General features: G+C 46.3%; 1 protein-coding gene across 1 annotated transcript in view; it reads right to left on the reverse strand.

The window, feature by feature from the left end:
* LOC126456137 (glutamate receptor ionotropic, kainate 2-like) overlaps positions 1–14,541 on the reverse strand; it is a 219,972-nt gene that overhangs the window by 136,488 nt on the left and 68,943 nt on the right. The window contains exons 5-6 of the mRNA XM_050091891.1: positions 10,032–10,189; positions 2,600–2,741 (exon numbers count right to left, since the gene is read on the reverse strand). Of these exons, the coding sequence (XP_049947848.1) occupies positions 2,600–2,741; positions 10,032–10,189 (300 nt within the window). The remainder of the gene's footprint in view (positions 1–2,599; positions 2,742–10,031; positions 10,190–14,541) is intronic.

A 14,541-nucleotide genomic window follows, 5' to 3' on the forward strand; every position in this document is an offset into this window, starting at 1 on the left:
CAATAAACATTAGATTTTTCGGATAATCCGACCCTTATTTCGTTCCGATCATGGTCCCGGTTCCGAAGGCGACGGATTAGAGGGGTTCTACTGTAAGCTGGTTCGGAAATGCTTCCGCCCTTGGCCCGAAAGTCAATGGTAATACCAGTCTGTACGTCAGATAAATGGCTCCGTTTCCACATTACGACGATGACTGCACTATTTTCCGCGTCCCTCCGACATGCTCCAGTGCAAGTCCTTCCACCTGCCGTCTGTGAATGGTTTTTGGGTTTTTGCACGTTAACGGCGAACATATGCGGTGGTCACATTAATGTGACAGGACCACAGAGTAAATGTCGACGGTGTGCACTGAGAATCCTTTGTGGAAACAATCTTGTTCCATTCACTCTTGCCCACTTTACTCTTAACCCTCCAGCTTGCTCGGTTCTGTCACGTGCTGTTTTTCCCGCAGCAATGAAGTTTCCAAGGTGAACGCATTTCGCTTCTGTGAAACATATCGTCTATTGAACAAGTGCCCATAATTATTAAAGTGTGCATATGAGAGCTCAATTTTACTGGCTCATTCTTTCTTGTTTTGGTGTCCTCAAAGTCTGTAAAGGGAATTTAGTTACACTCTGTATGTATACCAGGTTAAGATTTCATGATTGTATATTCATCATAGCCCGGAGGCTATTGCGGAGCAAAAGCTTATTTACTCGAATATTTATGTCACTGCGCAAGATGTTAGGCCATTTGGAAAATTGAGCACGAACTCTTAAGTTTCTTTGTCATATGCATGCACTCCGTTAGTTGTACAGTTCATTCCATTAATACACTACTGGCCATTAAAATTGCTACAACACGAAGATGACGTGCTACAGATGCGAAATTTAACCGACAGGAAGAAGATGCTGTGATATGCAAATGATTAGCTTTTCAGAACATTCACACAAGGTTGGCGCCGGTGGCGACACCTACAACGTGCTGACATGAGGAAAGTTACCAGCCGATTTCTCATACACAAACAGCAGTTGACCGGCATTGCCTGGTGAAACGTAGTTGTGATGCCTCGTGTAAGGCGGAGAAATGCGTACCATCACATTTCCGACTTTGATAAAGGTCGCATTGTAGCCTATCGCGATTGCAGTTTATCTTATCGCGACATTGCTGCTCGCGATGGTCGAGATTCAATGACCGTTAGCAGAATATGGAATCGCTGGGTTCAGGATGGTAATACGGAACGCCGTGCTGGATCCCAACGGCCTCGTGTCACTAGCAGTCGAGATGACAGGCATCTTATCCACATGGCTGTAACGGATCGTGCAGCCACGTCTCGAACCCTGAGTCAACAGATGGGGACGTTTGCAAGACAACAACCATCTGCACGAACAGTTCGACGACGTTTGCAGCAGCATGGATGGCTCTGAGCACTATGGGACTCAACTGCTGAGGTCATTAGTCCCCTAGAACTTAGAACTAGTTAAACCTAACTAACCTAAGGACATCACAAACATTCATGCCCGAGGCAGGATTCGAACCTGCGACCGTAGCGGTCTTGCGGTTCCAGACTGCAGCGCCTTTAACCGCACAGCCACTTCGGCCGGCGGCAGCATGGACTATCAGCACAGAGACCGTGGCTGCGGTTACCCTTGACGCTGCATCACAGACAGGAGCGCCTGCGATGGTGTACTCAACGACGGACCTGGTTGCACGAATGGCAAAACATCAGTTTTTCGGATGAATCCAGGTCCTGTTTACAGCATCTTGATGGTCGCATCCGTGTTTGGCGACATCGCGGTGAACGCACATTGGAAGCGTGTATTCGTCATCGCCATACTGGCGTATCACCCGGCGCGATGGTATATGGTGTCATTGGTTACACGTCTCGGTCACCTCTTGTTCGTACTGACGGCACTTTGAACAGTGTACGTTACATTTCAGATGTCTTACGACCTGTGGCTCTACCCTTCATTCGATCCCTGCGAAACCCTACATTTCAACGGCGTAATGCAAGACCGCATGTTGCAGGTCCTGTACGGGCCTTTCTGAATAAAGAAAATTTTCGACTGCTGCCCTGGCCAGAACATTCTCCAGATCTCTCACCAAATGAAAACGCCTGGTCAATGGTGGCCGAGTAATTGGCTCGTCACAATACGCTAGTCACTACTATTGATGAACTGTGTTATCGTGTTGTAGCTGCATGGGTAGCTGTGCCTGTACACGCCATCCAAGCTCTGTTTGATTCAATGCCCAGGAGTATCAAGGCCGTTGTTACGGCCAGAAGTGGTCGTTCTGGGTACTGATTTCTTAGGATCTACGCAACCAAATTGCGTGAAAATGTAATCATATGTCAGTTCTAGTATAATATATTTGTCCAATGAATACCCGTTTATCATCTGCATTTCTTGTTGGTGTAGCTATTTTAATGGCCGGTAGTGTAAAATTAAGTTACAGCTGTTTCAGGACCAACACTTGCACATCCCTCCAGCAAAACTCAACTTCCACTCATACCCTGCACCACATGGGAATGTGGAAATGGGGAAGGCAGCTCCACAGAACAAGAAGAAATTAGAAAAATTCTCAGTGATGACATCAGAGGACAAGAGGAACGGCGACTCACCAGCGAGGTGATGAGGTAGGACTGGTAGACGCCGATGAGCTTGATCTCCTCGGCCTGGCGCATCACCTCGGGCACCGTGTCCGTGTCGCAGTCCAGCACCAGCCGCGTCTCTCCAGACTGCCTGATCTCCTTCAGCAGCGGTCTGCGTGAAGTCAGAGAGTACTGTATCTCTTACTCCTGCAACTTCTAAAGCATCACTATTACATCTCGCATTGCTATTATTTTAAGGGACCATTACGAGTATATGCTGCGACAGAATTCATGGGATACCTGCTAACATCGTGTCGGACATCATTTTTCCCGGAGTAGTGCAGTAACTCCATGTGCCATGGACTCAACAAGTCGTTGGAAGTCCCCTGCAGAAACGCTGAGCCATCCATAATTGCGAAAATGCTGCTGGGACAGGATTTGGTGCACGAACTGACCTCTCGATTATAGCCCATAAATGTTCGATGGGAGTCAAGTCGGGCGGTCTGGATGGCCTGATCGTTCGCTCAAACTGTCTAAAATGTTCTTCAAACCAACTGCGTACAACTGTGGCTCGGTGGCATGGCCCATTGTCTTCAACAAAAATTCTGTAGTTGTTTGGGAACATAAAGTCCACGAGAGGCTGCAAACGGTCTCCAAGTAGACGAACATAGCCATTTCTAGTCAATGATCGATTGCGTTGGACAAGAGAACCCAGTCTGTTCCATGTAAACACAGCCCACACTGATATGGGGCCAACACCAGCTCGTACAGTGTCTTGTTGACAACTTGGGTCCATGGTTTCGTGCGGTCTGTTCCACACTCTCACCCCACTATCAGCTCTTACAAACTGAAATCGGGTCTCATCTGACCAGGCCACGGTTTTCCAGTCGTCTAGGATCCAACTGATGTCGTCATGAGCCCACAAGAGGCGCTGCAGGCAATTTCGTTTTGTTAGCAGAGGCACTCACGTCGGTCGTCTGCTACCATAGTCCATTAACGCCAAATTTCCCCACACTGACCTAGCGGATACGTTCGTCGCACGTCTCACATTGATTTCTGCGATTACTTTCTGCATTATTGCTTGTCCGTTAGCACTGACAACTCTACGCAAACACCGCTGCTCTCGGTCGTTAAATGAAGGTCGTCGGTCACTGCGTTATCTCTGGCGATAGATAACGACTGAAATTTGCTATTTTCAGCACATTCTGAGGGTACTGTGGATCTCAGACTACCGAATTCCCTAAAAATTTCTGGAATGGAATGTCCCATGCGTCTAGCTCCAACTGTCATTCCGTGTTCGAAGTCTGTCAATTCCCGTCGTGCGTCTATAGTCATGTCGGAAATCTTTTCACAAGAATCGTCTGAGCACAAATGACGGTTCCGCCGATGCACTGCCCTCTTATACCCTATTACGCGGTACTGCCGCCATCTGTATGTATGCACATTGCTATCCCATGACTTTTGTCACCTTAGTATATTACCATGCCGGTTTGCACTGCGTTTGGCTGCCCTGTGGTTTGCCTTTTTCAGATCGTCAACTATTGTCACCAAAAGAGTTAGTCTGTATTGTGGAGGTAGATATGAACTTCACGGCCATGGAGAAAATGAGGTTTACTAGGTCTAGGAAACTTCCCATCTGCTCCGACTCTCTGTATACGCTTCATTGCAAGTACCCAGCGGAGAAATGACTACAAGATCAGTACGCTCACTCCCCCTACAGACCGCAGAAAAAGGAAGCAAATTTTCTGCGAGGTAAACTCATGTCGATGTTCAGACCAACAAATTGATGAATTCAGCAGCCAAGAAGGCTTCCACACTACCAGCTGTGCTGTTCCCCTACGTATAGTGATCTCATTGTTCAGGAACAGATTCATTGTTATTAGAAAACATCCTCACTTCGATTACAACAATTTTTCTTTAAAAATAAGACTTTCTTTATGTAATTACCTCATAGTGTCCACACATTTTGCTTCAAAGGTCGTACACGTAAGTAAATTAATCGATTCTTCCTTGTCAGTGTTGTTTACTACCACAGAACATTGTATTCTGGAAACAAATATACGATCCAAATTAATTGCCTTTTATGAGAAATTATAAATGGATATAGAGTTCGATTATTAGTCATCGGAAAAGAGCGGATGTGAATAAGTGTGTGTTCGGGAGTTCCGGTAACGAAGGGTATACGCACGATCAAAATACAGGCAGATTCCACAAGTGGGAATACACAATGTACGAGTAGCGACTAGAGAGGTTATTACCGCAGTAGGAATATCGAAGGCTACGTTCACCTTGATAAGTGTACGTAATGCCTGGGCAGCATGATCTTAAATAACGTCCAGAAAAGCGAAAGCCAATCGCATACGACAGGATCGGAGCAGTCTATTTTGTCCGTGAATAACGTACATGAGGAGTCACTCGTGCTGTCGTTCTGTTATTCCGTAGTGCTATTCACGGAATTTATCCAAGCGACGCCCCTCTGGTTTGCTGGTCGAGTAGAGCGAGATAGTCAGGGGGCTGTGTCATATGTGTTAATGCTGGCCCACGCCCCAAGGTGACAACTACCCCAGGGAGGACTGATGCAATGGCTGCTAGGCTGTGACTTCTCACCAGCGTCGCCCAGCACGTGCTTAAAAGCTGTGTAAAGGTACCGCCTTCGTTATATGCTTCTTGAATGATTGCGTTATCCTGTCAATATCGTTATTAAATACTGTGTAATAAGGGGGCGTCGTCAAGTCGTCGATGTCGTTACAGGTGCAGTCGTTAGCGATTTGTTGTGACGTAAGTGTCGTCTCATTGTTGGACTCGGCAGAGCATGAAATCACGTCGATCGTTAAATTTTTTGTCAACATTATCAGGAGTCAAAAAAAATGATCAAATGTGTGACAATTCCTAAGGGACCAAACTGCTGAGGCCATCGGTCCCTAGACTTACACAATGCTTAAACTAACTTATGCTAAGAACAACACCGGTGTGAGTGGCCGCGCAATCAGTGACATGGCGCCTCTTAACGCGACTCATCAGGAGTCATTGTTGTGATGGAACTCATACGAACATTGAAATTAAGCTTTGATAGTGCATCCACTGCTGTAAAACAAACTGGTTGAAGAGACAGCCCAATGATGTCAAGGTTTGGTCACATAGCTCGTCAATGTGAGATGAAGGGCACCTTGGGACGAACTGTGGCGGTGCCTCTTACCAGTACTCTGGCCACGCTCTGAGCACTGGCAAGGCGTTCTTTGTAGTCTATGTTCGCTGACAAATATGAGTGATGCTTGATCAAGCTTCCATCGTGATGCCGAGAAGTAGAACAGCACGCGTTAATCAGTTTTACCTGTTGCACAGAGGAACTAGTTCATGCTAGATGCATTCTGAGGCACAGGCAAATGAAGTACTTCACGAATCTGCTTAGAAGTGTATCATTTGTTCATTCTAGGTAGCCATGGTCGTAAAAATCTGCGGTGTCATAAAATCTGGGCCCAAGGAGAGGCGAGAAAGAGCTTCTGCACTCCCAGGTTCAGAGGTTGGATTACAACGAATTGTTATTTGCATTTTCTTAGGACCAAAGCCGAGCATGGCATATACTGAGACGTCTTCTTGGGCCAGTGGGCTGTCAGCTCAAAATACGACCAGCAATGACATATTATGGTCAAAAACAATGGGGAAATTGACGCCATAAAAAGTAAAGTGAAATTTTCTGGATTATTGCTTGTGCCTCCTTTCCAGTTTGCTTATAGTCGATCCTTGCAGGATCGTGGATGCTTATGTACAAAGCTGCAAGGAATGTGTACCTCGCGAAGAGAATGCGTGCTGCAGACGCCTTGTTGACGAGATGCATGGGTTGCTACGAGCACGATTACCTTGCTTGTACGTGGTTAGCCACAACAAAATATCAGGGTTTTTTTCAGTCTTAAGGCATGTTCTTTTTTCGAAGTGCATTAAGGTGCTCTGAAATCTCTGACAAAGCGGAATAAAATGTTGCGTGTTAAGTAATTTTTTCGAGAAACGATTGTAGTTCCCTCTGATTCGAAGGTTTAGGTAAACGGTCGATTGTAGAAAGAGCTGCTGTTTAGTCTGTAGGCCACCCTTGCTCAGAATAAGGTACTCGACATAAGATGGAAAAACTGCGACAAATTACAATTTAGTGCGGCTGTCTTTAGTTGTGGGAAGAGCGTTTGTCAGTTCTGCATACCTTTCTGCCTTGCGCTCTTCGTGACGGTATTGTCATGGGAGTGGATATCGCCCATCCATTTCATTCTCATTAGTTGTTCTGATTTATAGCGGGCGCATTGTCAAGCCGAATAGCAAACCTCATAACGATATGGATATAAGGCATGTCGTTATCATAGCCTTCTTCGATCGTTCATTCACATCCGCCTATCTTAGATATTTGCCGCGCGGGGTAGCCGCGCCGTCTAGGGCGCCTTGCCACGGTCCGTGCGCCACCCCACCCCCCACCCCCACCCCTCCCCACCCCCCGTCGAAGGTTCGAGTCCTCCCTCGGGCATGGAAGTGTGTGATGTCCATAGCGTAAGTTAGTTTAAGTTAGCTTAAATAGTGTGTAGGCTTAGCGACCGATGACCGAAGTAGTTTGGTCCCATAAGACCTTATCACAAATTTCCTTAGATATTTGCCTCATTTTAGGTGGGTAAACAATTCAACTAATCTCTTCATCGAATCTCTGAGGGAAATGGGGGTTTAATACTGGCTGTGCGTTAATTTTTTATTTGTTGTATTTATTTGACCTCTATCCAACTGTGTGTTAATTGTGGCTTAAAAACGCTGCACAACCGCAAGGTTCAGTTGGACTTCCGCTCATATTGCGCTCGAGGAAAGGGGGCTGTTGCTTCCCAGAGGTGTCATGCAGCTAGGGTGCGCACTCATATCGCCCTAAAGTACGGATGAGTCGGAGGTGGGAAAAAAACGAGACAACGCAAATGGCTATGCTCTGATGTGATAGTTTATTTTCATTGGCTGAATTTGAAATTGTACCTACCAAGAGTAATCATGCACAGACAATCTTTTTTATGGTAAGCCATTAAAAATATGGATGGATATATTGTGGCCACGTATGTTAACAAACAATAGTGCGGTGCTATAAGTTGAGGCGAATCCAAATGAACGTAGTTTGTTTGGTTTCTACGAGAAACAGGTTCAATGGTTCAGTTGGCTCTGAGCACTGTGGGACTCAACTGCTGAGGTCATTAGTCCCCTAGAACTTAGAACTAGTTAAACCTAACTAACCTAAGGACATCACAAACATCCATGCCCGAGGCAGGATTCGAACCTGCGACCGTAGCGGTCTTGCGGTTCCAGACTGCAGCGCCTTTAACCGCACGGCCACGTCGGCCGGCTCGAGAAACAGGGATACGTAAATCCACTTGAGAGTGGATGAACATATCGTTAACTTGCGGAGTTAGTTATGAGCGTATTTCGCTTGCCTGCGATGGGCTCTAGCTGATTACAGTTGTCGTGCCATCTGCGAAAGACACACATTGCCGTGCAGTGCGGTAGAGGATACATAACAACGCTCAGGGTGTGGAGCCACCATGCTGGCAATGAGGAAATGCAGCAGATGATAGAGACAATGCTGTACAACGATGATATAGCAGTAATTTGTACTAAATGGCTGGGAGGTTTGGGGGCATTCCGATAATTTGCAACGTTCTTCAACGTAGTCTGTACCGATCCACGATCCACAGCTGAGCTATTATCGCTATTGTTTATTACTGCAGAGAGGTGCATATTAATTTCTTACTCTTGCGCAACCAATCGAGGTGGCACAGTGGTTAGCACACTGCTCAAGTCTTCGAGAGAACAATGGTTCAGATCTCTGTCCGGTCATCCATATTTTGATTTTGTTCAGTAACAGAACAGATGTCGAACAATGTTATAAGAAATGTGTGTCAGTTTTGTATGATGAGTTTTTATAACATGATTTCTTTTGCAGATATTGATTATCTGCTCAAATATACATGATACCATAGGAGACAGGTCGTAATGAGTGGTTGACTTGTTTCAAATTTCATTTCTACAGTACCAGAAACTTTACGTGTCTGTCACATCAACATCGAATTATTTTGCAACGAACCATTAGGTAACACAAGCTCATTGCCGGCTGGCCGCAGGGTTTTCACTGCCGAACTGGTCGCCATCTCTCGCGCCCTTGAGTATATCCGCTCCCGCTGTGACTTCGTTATCTGCAGTGACTCCTTGAGCGGTTTACGAGCTAGCGACCAGTGTTTTCCTCACTCTCGTCTGGTCGTCTGGTGATGGCTATACAGGAGTCCATCCATACTCTTGCCCGAGGAGGCCGTTCCGTGGTTTTTTTTGTGGACCCCCGGTCATTAGGCATCCCGGGTAGTCAACGTGTTGACACGCTGGCCAAACGGCAGTCGGTGCAACGGCTTTGGAGATTGGCCTTTCGGAGTGTGATCTCCGTTCAGTTTTCGGCAGAAGGTCCTTGGTAACTAGGTTGATGAATGGCGCACCCTGCCTTCACCCAGCAAACTTCGGATCGTCAAGGAGACTACCGGTGTGTGGCGCTTCTCCTTGTGGGCCTCTCGCAAGGGCTCTGTTGTACTCTGCCGGGTGCACATTGGCCAAACCACGCTGACGCACGGTTATTTATTGCGCCGCAAGGACCCACCTCTCCGTCGCTGTGGTTCAGCATTGACAGTGGTCCACATCTTGTTGGACTGTCCACTTTCAACGACGCTCAGGCAGACGTTTGCGCTGCCTGATACGCTCCATACACTTTTAACGGATGTTGTTGCAAGGGCAGGCTTAGTTTGGAGTTTTAATCGTGCAGTAGACTTTTATCGCTCGATCTGAGGGTTTGTCTCTTTCTTTTGTATTGAGTCTGGCCTTTGGCCAACTGTTTTAGATTGGGCTTTTTAGTGTCTGTCTTGATGGTTGGCTTTTCCTTTTCTTGTTTCCATGGTGGGCCAACCATTGTAACACTCTGTGTGTTTTTAATTCCTCTTTTCTGGTCTTTGTCTATGTCTTTCTTGTTCTGTGTCATCCCTTGTCATCTCAGTTGCTTGTTTCTGTTCCTTGTGGGTGTTTTTCATGATCGTGGAAAAGGGACTGATGGTCTTTGTAGTCTGGTCCCTTCAACCCTCACAAACCAACCACCCAACCACAAGCTTCCTCTGTCACACCACTGAGTAAATGTGTGCAAGAACAGCTGAAAGCTTGACCGAGCACGGTGGCACAGTGGTTAGACTCTGGAGTCGTATTCGGCAAAAAGGTGGTGCGAATATCCACCCTGCCATCCAGACTGAGGTTTCTCGTTATATCCCTAAATCCCTCGAAAGGGGTCGGCTGCTTTCTTTCTCTTCTTTCCCCCAGTGCAGCTTTTACCCAGTTTCTAATGACTCTGTCGCTGCCGGACCACTAAATTACAATCTTCCTTCCTTGCTTGCTATCTGATAGCTTGCCAGTGGGGCCCTTGTTGACATACCTGTGGTCGCCGTCTTGGCTGAGCTGTCGGACGGCGACGGGCGGATCCCGGGGCTCCCTCTCCTGGAGCACACTGCGCAGGCGCACCAGCGACTCGTCGCCCTGGTACAGCACCGTGTACGACCGCCACTTCAGCTCGCGCAGCACGTCCACCAGCGCCTGTGGCAACACAGCTGCTGTCTATCTACACTACGTAGTCTCCAGGACAAGCAAAATAAAGAAATGACAGCACATCTACAAATAGCGATCAAAAAGTTTCCGTTTGAAGGCGTTATTGCAGCGTACAAGCAACGAATCCTTGCTGCGATGCGGGTGTATAAGCACCAACATGTAAGTAAGGTATTGGTGTCACATTCGTATCTTTCCGACGTGCGTGCAGTAAATGCGGAAATGTGAACTTTGGCCAACGTGCTGTTATTCTTTTCTTGGCTGCCAAAGGATGAACACCGGCATATATCAATCGGGGAATGAAGAATGTGCATGGGGCTGCATGTCTGTCGAAAAACACCGGTGTGGAATGGTGCACCAAGTTATCGTAAATGGCTTACCGCAGAAGTTACGCCAACTCAAGCACCCACCCTGTAGTCCTTATCTCTCATCAGGTAATGTCCATTATAATTATCCGGGCTGTTATGCCGTGGTCGGTTGATGAATTCTGAGTTGGTCAGTAGCGAGCCAGTGTGTGTGTTGGACCTTCCATCAAGCTACGGACCCCCTTGAAGATGTCTCCCGCAGTCGGAGACGAAACATTGGGAATCACCTCAGAATTCATCAACCGACCACGGCATAACAGCCCGTATAATTATAATGGACATGATATTTCCGGCCGTGAAAGTTTACATTTTAGTATCATCAGGTAATTACACTATGTGATCAAAAGTATCAAAAAATGGCTCTGAGCACTATGGAAATTAAAATCTGAGGTCATCAGTCCTCTAGAACTTATAACTACTTAAACCTAACTAACCTAAGGACATCACACACATCCATGCCCGAGTGAGGATTCGAACCTGCGACCGTAGCAGTCGCGCGGTTCCAGACTGAAGCGCCTAGAACCGCTCTGCCACACCGGCCGGCTATCAAAAGTATCCTGACACCCCCAAAAACATACGTTTTCCATATTAGGTGCATTGTGCTGCCACCTACTGCCAGGTATTTCATATCAGAGACCTCAGTAGTCACTAGACATCGTCAGAGGGCAGAATGGGGCGCTCTGCGGAACTCACGGACTTCGAATGTGGTCAGGTGATTGGGTGTAACTTGTGTCATACGTCTGTACGCGAGATTTCCATACTCCTAAATATCCCTAGGTCCACTGTTTCCGATGTGATAGTGAAGTGGAAACGTGAAGCGACACGTACAGCACAAAAGCGTACAGGCTGACCTCGTCTGTTGGCTGACAGAGACCGCCGACAGTTGAAGAGCGTCGTAATGTTTAATAGGCAGACATCTATCCAGACCATCACACAGGAATTCCAAACTGAATCAGGATCCACTCCAAGTACTATGGCAGTTAAGTGGGAGATGACAAAAATTGGATTTCATGGTCGAGTGGCTGCTCATAAGCCACACATCACAACGGTAAATGCCAAGCGACGCCTCGCTTGCTGTAAGGAGCGTAATGTGGCGCACAATATGCTGATCCCATGGCAGGGTGTTGGTATGGCGAATGCCCTATGAACGTCATCTGCCAGTGCGTGTAGCGCCAACAGTAAAATTCGGAGGGTAAAATTATGGTGTGGTCTTGTTTTTCATCGAGAGGGCTTTCACCCCTTGTTGTTTTGCGTGGCACTATCACAGCACAGGCCTACATTGATGTTTTAAGCACCTTCTGGCTTCACCGACTGACATCGATACCTCTCCTCAGTGCAGCACTCCGTGAAGAATGGGCTGCCAAAATGCAGCACCTGGTTGAAAGTATGCCTGCGAGATTGGAAGCTGTCGTCAAGGCTAAAAGTGGGCCAACACCATATTGAATTCCAGCATTACCGATGGAGGGCGCCACGAACATGTAAGTCATTTTCAGCCAGGTATCCGGATACTTTTGATCACTTAGTGCAACACGTGTTCGGTCCCTTAGAAAGGCCTTGAAGGGATGACGCTTCCTCTCGGTTGAGAATGTGCAGCAGGCAATTATGGACATCTTCACTCAGCACGACACAGTGTTTTATCAAAAGGGTATCTTCAACCTGATGTGTCGAAGTGATGATTGCGTCAATGTTCACAGCGATTTTGCCTGATTGGCTCATCGATATTACACTGTACGGACTTTGAACGAAAACTTTTTGATAGCCCTTTATTCATCTCCAGATACATGATTGCAAATCACACTAAAGTGCCTGGCAGAGGGTTCATCGAACTATTCCCCTATCATTCTAATCGCAAATTGCGCCTGGGAAATATTAACACTTAAATCATCCGGGGCGAACTCTGATTGCTCTTGTTTTTTATGATGATCATTCTTCCTGTGTAGTATGGCGTCAATGAAATATTTTCGCATTCAGAGGAGAAAGTTGGTGAATGGAATTTCGTGAAAAGGTCTCGCTGTAATGAAAAACGCCTTTGTTTCAATGATTGTTGCCCCAACTCGCTTATCATATCCACCACATTTCGTGATAATACAAAACCACCTGCCTTCCTTTCGACTTCTTCGGTGTCGCCTGTCTGTCCTGCCTTGGAAGGATCCCACGCCGTTTAGCAGTGCTTTAGTAGAAGACGGAAAATCGCAGCATTGACAGTCCCTTTAGTAGACCTGTAACAACTTCTAAATGTTCCGACAGCAAAAAGCAGTCTTTGGTTTGCCTTCCCATTATCTATGCGATCGTTTCAGTTTTACTTATCCATAATTGCAATTCCCAGGTATTTAGTTGAACTGATTGGCTTTAGATTCCTGTGTAACCGAAATGTAATGGATTCCTTTTAGTTCTAATTTGAATGACCTCTCATTTATCCTTCTTTAGAGTCAATTGCCGCTTTTCTCGTCATACAGATATCTTGTCTAAATCATTTTCTAATTGGTTTTGAGCTTGTAACAAGTTTTGTAGATGGTAAATGACAGTATCATCTACAAACAGTCTACGAGGGTTCCTCAGATTGTCTTCTAAGTCGTTTATACAGATCTCTCAATGGGACATCTGAAACAGTTGACATGCAGTGGAGTCCAGAATTAAATCAAGAGATCTACAGCCAGCCCAATCCTTTTCTAACAAGGATCAGTGCAGAGGCTGGACGAGTCCCTTGTGGTGGTTGCTGGGCTTGCGGTTTATCTACTCAGTGCGTTCCCCATATGCTCTGCATGATTCAGATTCCGAGTCTTTCATGATCTCGTTGTCGATGGGACTTTCGAAGGCCCTCGAATGTTCTCCTCGACATCGCGAAAGTAAGTCATTTGATTAAAGATAACCGCCACAGCATCTTTGACTAGTGAAACAAGAACGTCTGGTTCGATCCCAACCACTGCTTAAAACTTGAATAAAAATCATCAGCAATGGCCGCCAAGCACTTTTGCTAAAGGAATTCACCCTCGTACTGCTTATTAGCGTGTTAAAGGAGGCAGCAGATCGGATAGATTTCCGCAACACCCTCTCGCATTTCGGATGAAAAACCGTCACTAAAATGCGAGAGAATCAGCAGTGATCAGTGGCTTGAGGATGCGGAAGGTAATGGAAACGCCTAATGTGTATCCATAAGTTATGTGGGCTGTAATTGGAAATGTAGAATGATGATCTCTCCATTGGCAAAAGATTGCCCCATTTGGATATCCGGGTGTGGACTACAAACGAGAAAAAGATTGAAGAAGCAACGAAAAGGAAATATTCTACGAGTCTGAGCATGGAATGTCAGAAATCTGAGCCGTCCGGTGTGGCCGAGCGGTTCTAGGCGCTACAGTCTGGAACCGCGCGACCGCTGCGGTCGCAGGTTCGAATCCCGCCTCGGGCATGGATGTGTGTGATGTCCTTAGGTTAGTTAGGTTTAAGTAGTTTTAAGTTCTAGGAGACTGATGACATCAGATGTTAAGTCCAATAGTGCTTAGAGCCATCTGAACCATCTCAGAAATCTGAATGCACTAGGTATGATGTAAAATCTAAAAAGGGAAATCCAAAGGCTTAGTCAAGATATAGTGGTTGTCAGTGAAGAAAAATAGAAAGAAGGATAGCTGGTCAGATGAATATAGGGTAATATTAACAGCAGCATAAAAGTTTGTACGGGAGAAGGATTTGTCATGAATACAAAGACAGACCATAGGCTTACTATTGACACATCAGTGATAGTATTATTTTCATCAGGATCGACAACAAAACAACAACAACAACAATAGTTCAGGTATACATGCCGACGTGCTAACATGTGTGAGACTGGTTCTGATCTACCTTCCTACCACAGTTGCGCAGGGATGCTCTGTGAGTGTTTTAGGAATTTGTCTTGAACCTACAGCCAGCAAGGTAGGGAGATAACAGCTCACCATGCAGAGCTCAGAAAAGTGCAGCAGTATGGACAGTGATGTAATCAGA

Source organism: Schistocerca serialis, chromosome 2 (genome assembly GCF_023864345.2).
Source record: "Schistocerca serialis cubense isolate TAMUIC-IGC-003099 chromosome 2, iqSchSeri2.2, whole genome shotgun sequence".
In the NCBI taxonomy this organism is placed as follows: Eukaryota; Metazoa; Arthropoda; class Insecta; order Orthoptera; family Acrididae; genus Schistocerca; species Schistocerca serialis.